Consider the following 16,411-nt stretch of genomic DNA (forward strand, 5'->3'; position numbering starts at 1 on the left):
CGGAGAGCCCCCTCCCTGCTCTCCTCCTCCTCCTCATTGGGACGCAGCCTGCCCGCCCCCCTCCTGCCTCCCTGCTCCTTGGGCGCCGCCCCCTTGCGATTGAAACGCGGCTCACGTCGCAGGGAGGCGGGCGCCGCGCGGCCGGGGGAAGAACCGGGCCCAGGCCGAGCGGAGCTCCGGCAGCGGCAGCGGCCTCCCTCTCTCCTCCCCTCTCCCTCCCCAGCCGCGGTTGCTCCGAGGGAGCGAGCGCGCACGCAGCCAGGCAGCCAGGCTCCGCCAGCAACAAGTGCGGAGGCAGGCGAGGGAGGGCGAAGGCTGACGTCAGCGAGCGGAGTATTATGGTCTGGGCTGGGCTGGCCGCCGCTGCTGCCGCCGCCGCCGCTTTCCTGCTGCCCGCGGCCGAGTAAACATGGAGCTCTCCGCCGTCGGCGAGAGGGTGTTTGCGGCCGAGGCCTTGCTCAAGAGACGCATCCGCAAAGTAGGTGCCCTCGCCCGCACGGGAAGCGCCTGTCGGGGCTTTGTGCGCGCCGCCCCCGGGCCCACAGGCCCCGCGCGAGGCCGCAGGCAGGCGGGCAGGCGAGCGGCGCTGGCCCGGCTGCTCCCCCCTGCCTTCTCCTGCTGCTGCTGCTGCAGCAGCAGCAGCACTAGCACTCCGGAGCTCTGCCTCTGCCGATCCCCGCGAGCTGCTGCTCGCGTTGCGCACGGTGCCAGCACCATCGCCATCGAAAGCGGCTCCTGCGCCTCCTTCCTTTGCATGCATGCACCGTTCGGGCTGCTGCACGGATCTTTCGCTGCACGCATTCGCTGCATGCATGTTTGATCACGTTTTTTGCAGCACGCCCCCTTTTTCATGTATGGATTTCTCTCTCTCTCTCTCCCTTTCCGCCCTTGCCGCTTGTATGTGCATTTTTGTAGCACGCTTTTGGCCACTAGCAACACACACACACTGCACACCCGCACACACCCCTGACACATGATTTTGAGTGCACCTTTGGTTTTTATTACAAGCATGGTTTTGAGCGTTGTATTGGATTCTTCTAGACTTCCCCCTCCTTTTTCTGAAATGCATGCTAATTTGTCTTGTCCTCTTGACATCTGCAGGGTCGTATGGAATATCTTGTCAAATGGAAGGGCTGGTCTCAGAAGTAAGTAACTGTCAAAGGCAGTCCTTGAAGCGGAATGTGTATTTAGGATGGTGTTGGCCTTGTTTTATTTTGCAGTAAAATTGAATTTAGTGTTTTAATGGAAAAGAGGGATGGACTGGACGATCTTTTAAGTTACCATGCAGTCATTCTGTTCTGGAAAACAAGAACACATTAAAGAAACAACCCCTCACACCACCTCATTTTGTTTTCCTTCTCCTTTGGCTAGATATAGCACCTGGGAACCTGAGGAAAATATTCTAGATGCGCGTCTGCTTGCAGCTTTTGAGGAAAGGTATGCTTTTTAGGCAGGGGAAATTACTTTTTACCCATATCACTGTGTTTTGGAGCAGTGCTAATCTGATGCTATGATCTTCTGGGTTTTTTAATGTTTTTTCCCCTTTTTCTTTAAAAAAAACCTCATTTAGGGAAAGAGAAATGGAACTTTATGGTCCTAAGAAACGAGGCCCCAAACCCAAAACATTTTTGCTAAAGGTAAGAGTACAGGATAAAGAGAGAGCTGCTTTCTGGCACATGGTTACATGTAACAGAAATCACTTTCAAAAGGCAACATTGTGAATGAGGGATGATTTCATTATATCTGTATGTGCGCATGAGAGAGAGAAACAAACACTATGATTTCCTTATAAGCTAAATTTATGAAGCTGCTGTGGCAAAGTATTAGATCAATCCAGTTCCTTTTTTTCATCTGTTCTGTTCTGTTTGCAGGCCCAGGCAAAAGCCAAAGCTAAGACCTATGAATTCCGTAGCGACTCTGCTAGGGGAATCCGGGTGCCATACCCAGGAAGGCCCCCCCAGGAGATGGGCTCTACTTCCCGTGCTAGGGAAGGACTGAGGCAAATCCCATTGCCCCCTCAAAGCACCTCTGCCACTGCTACCACCAACACCTCCCGAGCAGAGACCATCCAGGAAAACAGGATTGTGGCAGAGGAAGACCGGTCTGAAGCAGCCTTTAAAAAGCGAGGCCCCAAGCCCAGGAAAGAGCTCTACAAAGACCTGCCTGAAACAGCTGACGTTGCCTGCAAGCGGAAATCAGTGGAACCAGGGGACAAGGCAGTGGTCGATTACCTAAAGGCCAGGAAACTGGAAGAAGCAGCTAACCCGGGCGCAGCCAAATTCAGTTCCGGACACAGTGTGATCCAGTTAGCTCGGAGACGGGAGCCTGAGTTACCCAGTGCTGTCTCCAGCCCCAGAGCAGAAGCTGGTGTTAAGCTTTGTGCACCTGAGGCCTATCCCCCCAGGCTAACAAAGCACAGGGCAGATTTCCTGGATCCGAAAGGGCAAAGTAGTTTGGACTTGGGCGCCCCTAAGATCTTGCACAGCTCTGCGAGCCAAGGCGGCTTATACCGAGATGGTATAGGGACCCAGGCTGGCAGGCCTTCTCTCATTGCCCGCATCCCTGTCTCCAGGATCCTTGGTGACCCAGAAGAGGAAGCTTGGAGCCCATCTCTCAACAACTTGGAGAAAGTGGTCGTGACTGATGTGACCTCTAATTTCTTGACAGTTACCATTAAGGAGAGCAACACAGACCAAGGGTTCTTCAAGGAAAAGCGATGAATCCCCTTTAAGAAGAGGAGGCATCTAAAGGGTTTGGGGTAGAGGTTGTTGTCTGGTTCTAGATTTTTGGTTTATTGGACAGGATCGGGGGAGGGGGAACACCTGTCCTTAACTCATTCATTTAGTCCCTCACCACCAATTTCAATTTTGGTTGGAAAAATTATCTCTAGAGTTATATTTTCTATTAGATGTAAATATGTTATTTAAAGAAAAATACATATATATATCTATATACATATATATTTCAACTCTAAGTTGTTGGTTTTTTATTTAAGGCTCTTGGAGAAGGACAGTAAAAAAACAGAACTGATGTATGTCTTACTTCAGTTGCAAGAGCAGGTGTAGATAGTGAATGACCTTATTAGCTAATTATAACATATTGATTTCATTTTTTCTGGTTTGTTTGTTTTCCTTTTTTACCCTGTCCCTCCCCCCAAAGAAGATGAGGGCAAATAGGGGATATTATATTCACCTGGGGGGACGAAAAAAGGTCTCCAGTTTCTTGATTGTTATATTATAAGGTGTTGCTTTGTACAATCAAGTGTGCTGTATACACAACTGTTCTCGCTGGGCAGCTGAAGTGAGCACTTGACTTTACAGTATTGTCGTTCATATGTTTTGCTCCAGTTTTTTTTAAGTTGTTGCTATAAAATGTGTCAATTAAAAAACAAAACAAAAAACCGAAAGATGTTTTAGCAAAGAAGTATTAACTTGAATGACCTTTTCTTGCAAGGGAAAAGGGGCTTTGTATGTTTCAAGATTCGGAAAAAGTGTAGCTGCTGTCATGCACTTTAAAATGACTTGAGGGGAGAAAGGGGGGGGGGAGAAGTAACTGAGCTCATAGTTTAGCTTAACTTGTTCTGGTTTTTCTTTCTTTCGTCCTTCCCTAGTCACTCCAAAAAAAGAGGAAAATCTGTTTACATTCCTTACATGCCAGAAAAGTTGGGGAGGAAAGTATCTCACTGTTCATATTTTAGGCGATTCTGCTGTTACATTGAAAGTAAACCTTCTCTCCCTCCCTCCCTCCCTCTCTCTCTCTCTCTCTCTCTCTCTCTCTCTCTCTCTCTCTCTCTCTCTCTCTCTCTCTCTCTCTCCCATCCCCACAGTTCTTCCCTGGTTGTTGGATGGGTCTTTAAAAAGGTGTGTTAGGGAAGATCTTTATCTTCCTTAGAAATGTTAAGCCTCCATTATAGATGCTGAGAAAGCAGCTCCTCTTTAAAAGACACTTAATTAGGGGCACAAGATCAGTCACAAAGCAAGATGCCTGTTTATATGTGGCTTTCTTTCTCTTGTACCTTCTGGGAAGAAGTATATCCTGTCCCCCCCCCCCGCCGCCCCCCCCCAGTCCCACATGAGATTCTTCTTCTTTCTGTGGTCAACAGTCAAGTAGTTCTTTTCACCTGCCAGTTTTATGCTGAACATAGACCCCTTTTTCCTGCTCCCTTGCATAAAGCACTCTTGGCATTTGAAGATTTGTAAAATGCCTTGGTATATTCAGCTCCCTCCAGTATTTATTTTTTTTACGGGAATGCAAATTTGTTTCCTAACCCTGTGTTAGACCCCCCACCCCCCCACACACATTAAGAGGGTGTGTGTGCAGAATGGGAGGCTGGCTTTGCTCTCGTTTTTTGTGTTTAGCAGGTGTTTTGGTGTCCCAATAGATATTGATTTAAGCATCTCTTCTTGGTTCAAAAAGCACAAATCTGTCTAGCAGTCTCCAAGGGCCTGGCAGGGGGGTGAGTAGCCTTCTCTGTCTTTTCTCTGAATGGCCTACTTGCTAGAACCTTTTAAAACATGCTCTAATTTGGGGACTGCGCTGGGGATGAAAGCACATGTGGCATAATGAGACATGGGGAGGACGAAGCTTGGGTGTAAGAAGGAAGCACAAGGAGGGCTGTTTCCTTCCCTGGGATCAACTAGAAACGTCTTGCTTCTTCACCCACCTTCTTGCTTCTGTTCATTATTTTGGAGGTTTCTTCCAACGAAACAAATGTGGGGGTTTTCATTGGGGCTGTACTTAGGGAAGTAAGTTCAGGTTCTTGTTTTCTGTTCCCTCCTTTCTAAAATAAAGCCAATGTTGCAAACTCCAGGCAGTTAAAAAAAATTCATGAAACAAACTGCAGATACGTTCAGTTCTCCTACATGGGGTGGGTGGGGAATATGTATGTCAGCTTTTTGTATGTTGACAAAGGTTTCCATAGTCCTGCTACAGAGGCTGGAGGGGTTGGGGTTGGGGAAAGGGTAGTGGCCAGGAGGAATGCCTCTTTGGTTGAAAATAGATCACAAATGCGGTCCCTACCTCCTCAGGTGTCAAAGGTGGCTCTGTGCCACTGACGGATGTGTGTCTCTCGATGCACGCCCATGGGTATATAAAAGCTAAACATACATGTGGGTGTATATGTGTATGTACATAGTTACATATATTGAATGTATGTGCGTGTGAGTTATTTAATTCTCTTTGTAAAAAAAAAGGAAAAGAAATTACAAAACCTATAATCATGGATCTGGCCTAACAAGTCTCAGAAGTGAAGCTTAAGTAGGTGTCTTCGGCCAGTGTTGAATGTCTAATACAGTACCTGCTTTTTATGTGAACTGAAATATATATACGACTTTGTAAATAGAGACTTGCCTTTGTTTTGTTTGTTGCTCTGTGGAGTGCAAGGGAGATGCAAACCTCCCCCCCCCCATTTGCAATACAGAGGGCTGCTGGCAGTGTGTTTCCCTGCTGGAAAGGCTTCTGACTGGGTTGTTGGGGAGGTGGGGGAGGGCTGGGAGGCGACTGGGCCACTTTTGCTGACTCAGCAGTGCTTCTGCTGCAGTAACCAGAGGGGGCTGTGCTGGGTACCATTTCCTGAGTGAGATGTTTCAATCAAGGGGAAAAGATGCTGCCTGTGACTATCTTTGTTGGAACACATCTCTCAAGGGGGGTGGGGCAGCTTAGGAAGACATTTAAGCCCTGCAAGAGACCTAGATCTCCGTAGGTAGACTGAACTATAGCCCAGCCAGATGATAAAATTTATTACCAGACTAGGAACAGAACTGGGCTAGGGATTTCTCCCAGTGGTTTGCTTTGGCCTCTCTGCTTATACTGGCCTGTTTTTTTAACCCCCATCCTGTTGCCACATTATTTCCAGTCTAAGACCTCCCTGCCACTCATTCCAAAAGAGAGATGATTTTACCGGAGGTTAAAAATGAGAGTAGAACCCTATTATTTTTATTTGTTCCTCAGCTGATACTCATCAAGCAGTGGAAGCTGCATTGGTGAACACTGAAAGGCAGGGGTCCATCTCGGACTTTCCCCCCTCCCAGGTTCCTAAGCGGTTCTCCTGGGTTTCTTAAGTGGAGCGGGGCCAGGTGCGTGTGTGTGTGTGCGCGCGCACGTTATTGCATCCAACAGAATAGCGGGGTTCATTCCAGTTCCCGTTGACTTCAATGGTAGGAAATGCTGTCACACGAGGCAAGTTTTCCTCTTAGCCAAGTCATCAATGGGATCACACACCAAGCAATACTCAAACTGAGCAAATGCGAAGAAAATGGGAAGGAAAGCCCTATTTTAACCTTTAGAGGAGCAGTCTCTGCATCGCCAGTCTCTGTTCTGGAGAGCGCAGGTAAAGTACGGACAAAGAGCAAGAAAAGCAGCAAGCCAAGGACGGCAAGCTCGAGCAGAACAGGGCCGGGCGGCCCTCGGCCTGGCAGGATGGGCGCCTTGAACTCGCACTGCTGCGCTTCGTTCAGGATTCAGGTTATCTAGGGAGATAACAGCAGTGGGGAAGCGTCCTCTTGGGCTCTCCGGAACTGCCTCCATAGCCTCCCCACTCTCCGCTAGCCTTGACATTGCTAGGAGAATACTATCGCATTTCTGGCAGCTCTGGGAAAGCAGAAGTCGTTTTCATGCCGAGCGTCCTCTGCGGGTCCCCCCAAGTCCTAGCTATCTTCTCCCATAACCAGACAGAGCGAAATGCGCAGGAGTTCTTCTGCTAATCTGGCCAGACTGCGGAGCACCCAAGGGCGGCTGTCACTTGATGCCTTAGAATAGATGTCTTAGAATAACCTTCTGTGGTCACTTGGGCGGGGTGGGGGGAGGATGGAGAGGGGTGGGGGGAGTGAAAGGACAACCCTCCCTGAAGGAAAATAGCCGACGCCTAATCTGAAAAAGTTAACTTTTCATCCCATCCTCCTTTCCGTACATTTTTGCACAACAACCCTGAGAGGTAGGATAGGCTGAGTTTCTTCGTTGAGTGGGGATTTGAATCTGAGCTTCCCGGGTCCAAGTGGGATCCTCCAGGGAGCACTCTGGCTTTGGGAATGATAAAGGCCGTCCGGCACCCCGTGCTCTTTCCTGCTAAAAAAATAATACGAGTACAACTCGCGCTGGCCGCCTCTGAGCACAGCCACGGCCACCCTAACTCTTGGCCCCCTTTGTCTTGGGGGTCCGTGAAGTCGTTTACTCAGGAGTAAGCTCATGTTGCTGCGGGTCGTCGGTATGAGTAGCAGCAACAACTACCGCATATTAAGCGAGATAAAAGCCTCTCTCAAGCGAGCGATGAGCCAGTAGCCACAAAACGAACCGCGGCTTGCATTTCATTAAGAAACTTCTGAATTATAAGAGTCCCGTCCCCCCGGAAGTCGCCTTACCTTCGGGGAAAACAACAAAAAAACGGGGGTTGGTGGAAGGACAGAGAGGGGCAACTCGAGAGCGACTAGATGATTTAATTATAGGATTTTCTTGGAGGAGCCTCTGGCTAGGGTTTCCACTCTCGTCCTGTTCTCTCCCACCTAGCCTTGCATCCCAGCCATCTCTGGCCATCTTGCCCCCTGAACCTCTCACGCTGAGAAAGGACAGCGAACAGTTCTGTCTATCAGAAGAGCCAAGTTTTGGTCGGGAGCGTCTCCTTTCCCGTAGACGCGGTGCTCGCTTAATTATTGTTTGCTGCGGCTTGTTTGCCTTCGGCTGTGCGCGAAGCCAGCAATTAGCAAGCCCAGAAACGCTGGTTCTGTAACAGAAGAGCCAGCTTGGCCCCGCGACCGTGGGTGCCCAGTGTTGTGGGTGTCATGCAGCGTGCATGGCCCTGGCGCCGAAATGTGTGGGTGCCCGGCCTCTTCATGGGGAATTTTGTGGGCTCCCAGGCAGCCGGCACCTAAGTTGGGTTGCGTTGTCCTGCAAAGAAGCATCCAGTACTCAGGAAGGATGCGCCCCCAGGCTCCCGATTTGGAAGCATCTCATCCATATTTATTTAGGACCATGCTTACCAACTTGAACAAAAATATTTGGGTGGGGGGAGGCAGGTAAGCCCCGCCCCACGTAATCGATCACCATTTGAATGGCAATACTCATTAACTTTGTGGGCCACTTCAAATATTTTATTGGGGGGGGGGGCAAAGACCCCTCGGCCCCTAGCAGTTGGCTCTGATGATTCTTACCGTGTCGTTTCTCCAAAGCAGCTCCAGGGAGGCAAACCAAGGTCTATCTTCTCCCACTTGTCCTCTTTAAAACAGCATTAGGGCGAGAGGGGGGGGATCCAGTGGACTGGCCGGCCAGTGAGTTTCTGGCTTGCTTGAGCCCGGTTCTGCCGGTTCGTGTTAGTCCGATGGTTTTACTAGTCCCTGCACGGTGCCTCTGCGTCTCCTCCCGGAAGGAGGAAGCCCGCATTCCTTTCAAAAAAGGGACTCCCCTCTTTGCCCAAAAAGGAGAGCCGGGCGCCAGACTGGTAGCTCAGCCTTGCAAGAAGAGGTGCTTTGGTTCAATTCCCGGCATAGCTGGGAATGTCCCCAAGGAGAGCTGCTCCCAACCAGTGTAGGCAGGACCGATTTAGATAAGCCGGCTATCTGGCTCAGGCAGCGCTCTCTGCTTCCCATTGTGTTCAAGGCTGCTCACGGCATCCTCCGTGGAAGGTGCTGGAGGAGCTCGAGGAACAGTCTCCCTCGGGAGGTTGTGGACTCTCGTTCCCTGGAGGTTCCTAAGCAGACGTTGGATGGCCATCTGTCATGGATGCTTCAGCTGAGATTCCTGCATTGCAGGGGGTTGGACTAGATGATCCTTGGGGGGTCCCTTCTAACTACGATTCTGTGATTCTAAGACAATTGAAGGCGATGGGTGGGTCATTTGGAGCTGAGGGTGACCATCGCATATTGCGCGGAGAGGATGTTTCTCCTCGTATAGATCTTCTCTCTCTCTCTCTCTCTCTCTCTCTCTCTCACACACACACACACACACACACACACACACACACACACGGCCCACCAGTTGAGCCCTGCGCATCCAGCCTCGCTTCCTATGCGCCGCCGGTGTGGGAGGAAAGATCCGATTCAGTTTCTGGCAGGGATCCAGTTACTCCGGGTCTTGCAGTCCTTTCCTAAAAATAGCCAAGGAACTCGCCGTCTCCTTGGCTGTTTTTAGGAAAGGCGGCGAGACCTGTCTTTTGTTGTTTTTTAGGATTGCGACTTCCCTAGGTAGGTGGTGTCATACAATACAAGCTGTGTTTGGAACCGCTGCACTTTGCTTTCCCTCCTTGATCTGAAGCTGTTGAGTTTCTAATCTTGTTTCGTGTAGCGCCCTGCGTGCAAGTGAATGCCATAGTTGTGTGATAAGAATGCACGTGTGAACAAGCTCTATGCTACAGCTTTCCCCCGTCTGTTCAAGTTTCGGACTTCCCCAAGCTTGAGAGGAGCAGGGAACCATCCATCCCCATAGCCGTCCAGGATTTATTTTGATAGCGTGGCTTTTTCAATTCGGGATGACAGAGAGGTGCGGAGGCTCCGCCTGGGCGGTTTCCTCTTTCCGCGTCGACTAGGGCAGAACTGCCGTTCCAGAGGGATTTACTCTGGACTTAACCAAGGGTGCAGCGGTAGCTGGTGCCCCCTGGGCAGGGACGGCGGGGCGGGGGTAAGGCCGGGCAGATAACAGGTTTTGCCCCCCTCCTCTTCCCTGCTGAGGCCTACAAAGGGCAGCAGAGAGGGGAAGGAAGCTGACGGGCAGTGCTGCCCCCTGGGCTGGGGGCAAGTCAGCAAGGAAGGCAAGGCAAGAAGTGTGTGTGGGGGGGGACCGGCTGAGGGGCTGTGCCTCGTTTGCCCACATGGAGCAACCTCCGCTGCAAAAGGAGGGGAAAGGAAAAGAGCGAGAGCGCAACCACCAGGTGGTGGGGGGTTCAAACAGTCCACGTCCCTTGAGGACGCCGGGTATCCGTGGATGGGCCGAAGCACAAACTCGGTGCGGCTGCAGCCTTTATTTCAGAGAGGATCAGGTAGCCCGAGCGGAGGAAGGATCATCCACGTCTTTCCCCTCCCTAAGCAAAAAGAGGAATGTTGCAGCGGCCATGCAAGAACCTAATGTCGTTGCAAGAAAAGGAGGTGGGAGGAGAGGCTTTTTACCACGTTTAATTATGGAGCAAAATGTTCCAGTACAGGTTTTGGCTTCAGCCGATTACTCAAGAGCAAGCCGTTGGAACATCAAAGGAACCGTAATTTTTCTTTATAAGGGAAGCGCATGGACTTGGGAAACTCCGATTCGGCCTCGAGTCCCTCAGGAAAAGTCTTTCATTCCACCCACAGAAATTTATATAGGTGCGGATACACGGCAAGCAAGTTCTCTTGGCTCAGCAGCGAACTTTATTCAGCGGTATGCGTAAGCAGCATAGCTGTCAAGTTCTCCCTTTTCTCGCGAGGAAGCCTATTCAGCATAAGGGAATTTCCCTTTTAAAAAGGGGAGAAGTTGACAGCTATGGTAAGCAGTAGAAAATTTAAGCTGCGAGGCTAAATCCATTTTACTCAGGAGACCTGCTGGTCTTCGAGGAGTCGACTGCAGCATCCAGCGGCCTCTTGGGCTTGAGGAACAGCCGGTGGAAATGGCTGGCTCATCCCTGCCGGATCAGCCTCGGAGTAAGCTCGCCAGAAGTCAAATGTCTGCCAAGTTAATCAGCGCACGGGAGACACAAACAGGGATGGGCAGGCAACCTGTGGCCTCCCAAACGTCGTTGGACTACAACTCCCATAATCCCCGTGACCATGGCCGTACTGGATGGGGACTGATGGGGAGTCCTCCACTGCCTATGAGGCGTGGCCCTTTCTCGTCTTCTCTTCCCCCACTAGTGGTTCTGCAGATGCTGCGCTTCAGCTGCTGTTTAGCACCTCGGTTCCTACACTGTTGACTTTTGGAAGACGCTGGAGTGGAAAATGTAGGGATCCACCCCTTTCCACCGCCTCCCCTGAGCCAAGCGGCTTATAAACTACGGTTGCTACTTTTAACCGGGTCAACATAGCACCACAGGAATCACCGGGGGCTCGAATAATGGGCCACTGAAGAAACGGAGCTGTAACTTGTTTTCTGGGTTCACGCAGGCGTTAGACACTTTCGATTCCCTTCCCGGAGAGCTTCGCTGCCACAGGACCGGCTCTGGCCACTAGAGGCCCTTTGACAGTAGAGCACTGACTTACAGAATGACTTCCCACAATGTCGCATTTAGAAAGGAGAACACAGCTTTGTATGGGAGTTGCTCTGGGCATGCTACTGCTGCAGTAGTAGTAAAGTCAAAGACTTGTAGCGTTGGATGGTAAGAGTCTAAAGCAGGCACCCCCAAACTCACCCCTCCATATGTTTTGGCACTACATTTCCTATCACCCCTGACCACTGGTCCTGTTAGCTAGGGATGGTGGGAGTTGTGGTCCCAAAACATCTGGAGGGCCGAGTTTGGGGATGCCTGGTCTAAAGGGATTTGATCATGGCATGATTCAGCGGGGATAATATTTTATCTCTCTCTCTCTCTTACAAACAAACAGGCAGGTTGTGATAGAAAACACTCCTATTATCTGTGGAAATTTCTTCTAGCATGTCATGTGGACGAGATGAAAATAAACATTAATTTGTGGATACACCTGTTCAGGGCTTGAGGCAAAACAGGGAGTGCCACCTTTCCCTGCCCTGCCGCCTCCGTACCTTTTGCCACTGGCGCCGCTTTTGCCACCAGCAGAGAAGTGGTGCCAGTGGTAAGTGCAAAATTTGGGCGAGATCTCACATTTCTGATACAAATTCAGCTGACAGCAGTGGCAGGGAGCCTGGGTGGCTGCTACCTTGGGAGCTTCTGCCACCTGAGGCAGCCACCTCAGATTGTCTAATGGCAGAACCGGCTCTGCACCTGTTAATTGTCAGCCAGATGAGCAGAAGGACTTGACTATTTTTCTTTTCTTGTGTACATCTACTGATACATTAGGTAGTTCTTTTGCCCAGTATTTAAATGCACCAGTGCCTTATAATTTCTCTCTCTCTCTCTCTTTTTTGGTGGGGGAAAGAGTACAGTGGAGAAGGAAGTATTTGGGATCCATCTGGATGGAAAGTTGCATAGAAATACAACCAATCAATTCAAGTACAGTAATTGAACTATGCATAGGCCACAGTGAGCTGAAAAGTTAAAAAAATATTTATTGATACTAAAACAATGAATTGAAAGTTATACAAAAATTGTCCAGCATAGCATCTTCTAGGAGCCCTTTTAACCTGTAAAATAAATTAAAAAAAAACAAAAACACAAAACAGCCTAGAAATCTCAAGCCTAAACTATAAAGTTAACGGCCAAAGGAAACTGGAAGATAAGACATCACACAAGAGAAGCAAGCAAAGCCAGCCAATCAGGGTCAAGCAAACAAACCCCAAATGCAGCAATGAACCCACAGTGAGATCAATAGGCAGACATTGCTTTCAGCCTTATTTAATATTCTGGCTGGAAAGTCTGTCCCACTCTAACAAAGAACCTAAGCTTTCCCAGGGTAATAACATCTCCAACTTTTGTTCTCTTAGCATAAAAGCAAAGGAACAGCTCTAGTTAAAGCAATTAGAAAATGTCATACAAGAACTATTTGGCTTAAAAAAAAATTAAACACACAGTGATTGACACACATTACAAAAAGCACAGAACCAATTCTCACAAGTTTCTTTCTTGTAAAAGCAATTCTTCTTGAATGCAGAACTGGTACACTGAATATTATAGGAACGTGAACAGCAAAATATAAAACTAAATCGGTTTTGTGATTTTTTTTTAAAATAGTTTTGGTACTGTGCATACTACACCTTTAACCAAGTGACTTAAAACGGATAACTTCTTCCAGTCAATGCAAAAGAGCAACTTAATTATTCCAGATGAAAAATATCCATTTGATATACAAATACTGTAGCATTATTCATGTTTTTTTAATTTTTAACAAAAGCTCTTCAAAATTTGAGAAAGTAGTGACAAAACTTTAAACAGCAGTTTGCCACACAACTAATATACTCAAGACACATAGCAGCAAACCTAAGAAAAATATATAAAGGTAGGCTTTGAATACCAACTTTTTCAACTGGTAAACATGGTCAGCACCAATTTGCCACAACTGTATATGAATTCACAACTTGTCAACTAGATTCCCCCCCTTCTTAAATGTTTCACTTACTTCCACATTAAGCAACTGAATGGAGTCAAGTCAAGTTGTCAGAAGAGTGGATCACATTGCTGGTTAGAAAGGTGTTTTCAAGATTACAGACTTTGGAATTGAAATAGCTGGTTAGTAGAAAGGCACAGCATTAGAACTTCTAAGGTAAAGAGAGCAACGGACTCTTCAATTTTCCAGACAAGCTGTGGAATATAAGCTTGTCTACAATGGCAGTGTCTGAAGAGCAAAAGTCAAGAATCCCAAGAAAATTGTACAGAAGTTTGAAACAGGCAGGGATGCCCATCAGTAAGTGGAAATTGTTGTACAGTATATTTCAGGTTGTGTAGACAGAAGATGCTTATCTAGAAAACCAATCGATGGCACAGCTTAGGTGCCTGGCAAAAGTTAGAAGAAAACAGGATGCACTGGGGCAAAATGGAAAATATACTGATGTAAGTTACAACACTGCAAGCTCTGTGTAACACAGGGATACACACATAATATAGAGAGGGTTTAAGAGAAATTAAAAGAAATCAAGATTCACAGAAACCAAGCATGTAATAAACACTTGATGCACAGCAAAGTCAATGAGATAGCAGGCAAGTGAAGTTTATGAAATCCCTCTCCTTGACTGCAAAACCAAGACCTGCCAACTGCATGACAAAGAACACAACGACGTTTAGGACTCTAAGTCTGGGCCAGGCATTGGCAAGAGCTTTCAAATTATTGGCTAGCGGAGGTCCTTCAGCCTTCCAAATGGAGAATTCATTGGCTGAGCTTATACTAAGAGAGACTAACAGAACATACTGTTGCATTTTGGCACCCAGAAAGTGAGACATTCATGCTTTGCTGAGAAGAAAAACAAGGTAAGGCCATGTAGACCCTGAGGATAAATCCTGGGGCAAAACGAAAGCACAACACAACAAATGAACAGAAGTGACCATTATAAAACAGGGCTCCAAGTGTCTTGAAGCAGATATTCTAAAGCTATAGGGCAGGAATATGACCATAAGGTATTGCCCAATGGTTTAGAGCAGGCATCTCCAAATTCAGCCCTCCAGATGTTTTGGGACTACAATTCCCATCATCCCTGACCACTGGTCCTGTTAGCTAGGGATGATGGGAGTTGTAGTCCCAAAACACCTAAAGGGCCGAGTTTGGGGATGCCTGGTTTAGAGCCTCTGCTTTAAGACACACGAGTCCCTATTCTGCAAGGCAAACAAAAAACAAGGACACCTCAATGGAGAATAATAAATGGACAGAGGAGTGCAGACCCCTGTGAAGTGGACCTGCATATTCAGAATAAATGCTTCCTTCCATTTCTGAGGCTATATACAAGGATCCTTTTCATTTAGAAGTTGACTTTATGGTCACATTTACATACTACATTAGAATTAGTGACATCATTGTACATATCAGCCAAAGGGAATCTTTACTCTGGTCTGGGCAAAGTTCCTTAATGGAATCATACTGTTACTATAAAGTATGTTTTTAGAACCACTAGTGTGCGCACTCTAGCAATTAGTACTTCAATCTCACCAAAACATTCTTTAGAAAGCTCTCTGAACAATGTACAAGCCACCTATTTAGCTTCCTTGTGAAGAGAAGGTCCAATGCATCAACTGTCTAATACAAGTGTTCTGCCAGTGAAAGGATTCCTCCTTACCAGAGGGAACGATCTCCCCTCTCCTCCCGAGCATTATATTCTGGGGGTTCTCCCAGTTCTCGAGAGTGAATTTGGAGGGAAGGAGAGGGGGAAAGCCCCACTGAGTTAGCGAGAGTCTTTCTGCTGCCTTCGACTAATGTACTGGGTTAGTTGAATCCAGGCTAGTGTTTCTAACCAAAACTTAAAACCGCTCTTAAACAATCACAATCTCTTAAACTATAAACTTGCACCTGGTTTATAAATGCAGTTATGGTACTTGGAAACAAAACCCATTGATTTCCATGGCATTTACTTCTGCGTAAGCAAGGTTGAATGAACCAACCTGCTTCAATATCCAATTCCATATAGAGCTGCAGTTAACCCAAGTGTAACCAGCACAATATCCCCCAAAGGTTTGCAACTTCCTTTCACATCCTTATTTTATTTTAAGGCATATAAATACCCTTGTTGGGAAACTCATGTGGCAGTAGTGAGCAAACAGGAATACTGGAAGGCCAAACCACTGCTAAGAAAAAAAAAGGTCCAAAGGTTGCAAACTAGGGCCTGGGTGATATTATGACAGTCATACTACCAACTAAGATGCAAACACAAGCTGTTCAACTTTCAGAACAATTAAGCCTGGGACACACCCATTTGTCCTTGAGCAGCTCCTATAAACTAGTATTTTAATGTCCATACACCCTAGGATTATGAAAGCTACACAGCTGCATGTCCTTGCAGCCAAGGTTTGAAAGCATTTCATTATAAATAATGGAGACCTGGAGAGGCTAACCCTTTTCATTGGCTGCAGTGTGGCCAATGCTCCCTTCACTTGCATGCCCAGGCAGATAAAAGTAGACAGCTCCTCCCTGCCTCACTCTCCCAATCAGCTCAGTGCAGGGAGAGGCAGTAGAGCCTCCCACTTGCCTTGCAAAAGTGCCTCTTCTTATTGCAGCACAGCACCATTCCAAGGTCTTAAGGCTGAGGAAACAGGTAGGTGGGCTCTACCTGTTTGGACCTTCAGGGAATGGTGCAACACCAGAGAATGAAATGGTACCTTTGCAAGCCAAAGGTGCATAATTTTTGGAGGACTGGCTGACTTTCCATAGCATCTCAGTGGGAACATCATAGCACCACAGTTTTTAATTTGCTTAACAAAAATTAATAATGCCAAATAGTTTTTTTGGGTGTACAGAAAACCTTTGGTACAGAAAACTCACTGGCTAGCCACCCCTGATGTAGACATTCTCTGCTCCTACCTGCTTCCCGCTCTGAGCATGCTAAAGTCCTGATAAGCTAGAAGGGACACAAGTCAAATTCTGACAGAAATAAACATGCTGCTTGGTGCTAGCACAAACCTGGATTACAGGTTCGACCCATAGGAAACATCTATTTTGGGAGAAGCAAAACAGACTCAAACTGAGTCACATCTTGATTTCAGGCAAGTTCAGGCTCAACACAAATGTTGACCTCTCTGGTTTCAATCACTGGTAAGCAGGTGATGTCACAACGGATAGTTCCTGTAACTACAAATCACAAGGAGAACTTTGACTCTGCATCATGTGTGAAGGCTAGTAATATATGATCCAGGGATGCCGGATCTACATGCAGTCCAAAACATCAGTAAGGGAGAAGAAAGCGGAGCTCC

At 47.7% G+C, this 16,411-nt stretch overlaps 1 protein-coding gene across 1 annotated transcript; it reads left to right on the forward strand.

Annotated features, from left to right (window-relative positions):
- The first annotated feature begins 91 nt into the window (after window positions 1–91).
- Window positions 92–5,342, forward strand: CBX8 (chromobox 8). The gene is made up of 5 exons (XM_035104186.3): window positions 92–478; window positions 1,102–1,145; window positions 1,372–1,437; window positions 1,571–1,637; window positions 1,872–5,342. The coding sequence occupies exons 1-5, from the start codon at window positions 410–412 to the stop codon at window positions 2,718–2,720; spliced, it is 1,095 nt and encodes a 364-aa protein (XP_034960077.1). The 5' UTR covers window positions 92–409; the 3' UTR covers window positions 2,721–5,342.
- Window positions 5,343–16,411: the final 11,069 nt, after the last annotated feature.

This window comes from Zootoca vivipara, chromosome 2 (genome assembly GCF_965207765.1).
Source record: "Zootoca vivipara chromosome 2, rZooViv2.hap1.1, whole genome shotgun sequence".
NCBI classification, from domain to species: Eukaryota; Metazoa; Chordata; class Lepidosauria; order Squamata; family Lacertidae; genus Zootoca; species Zootoca vivipara.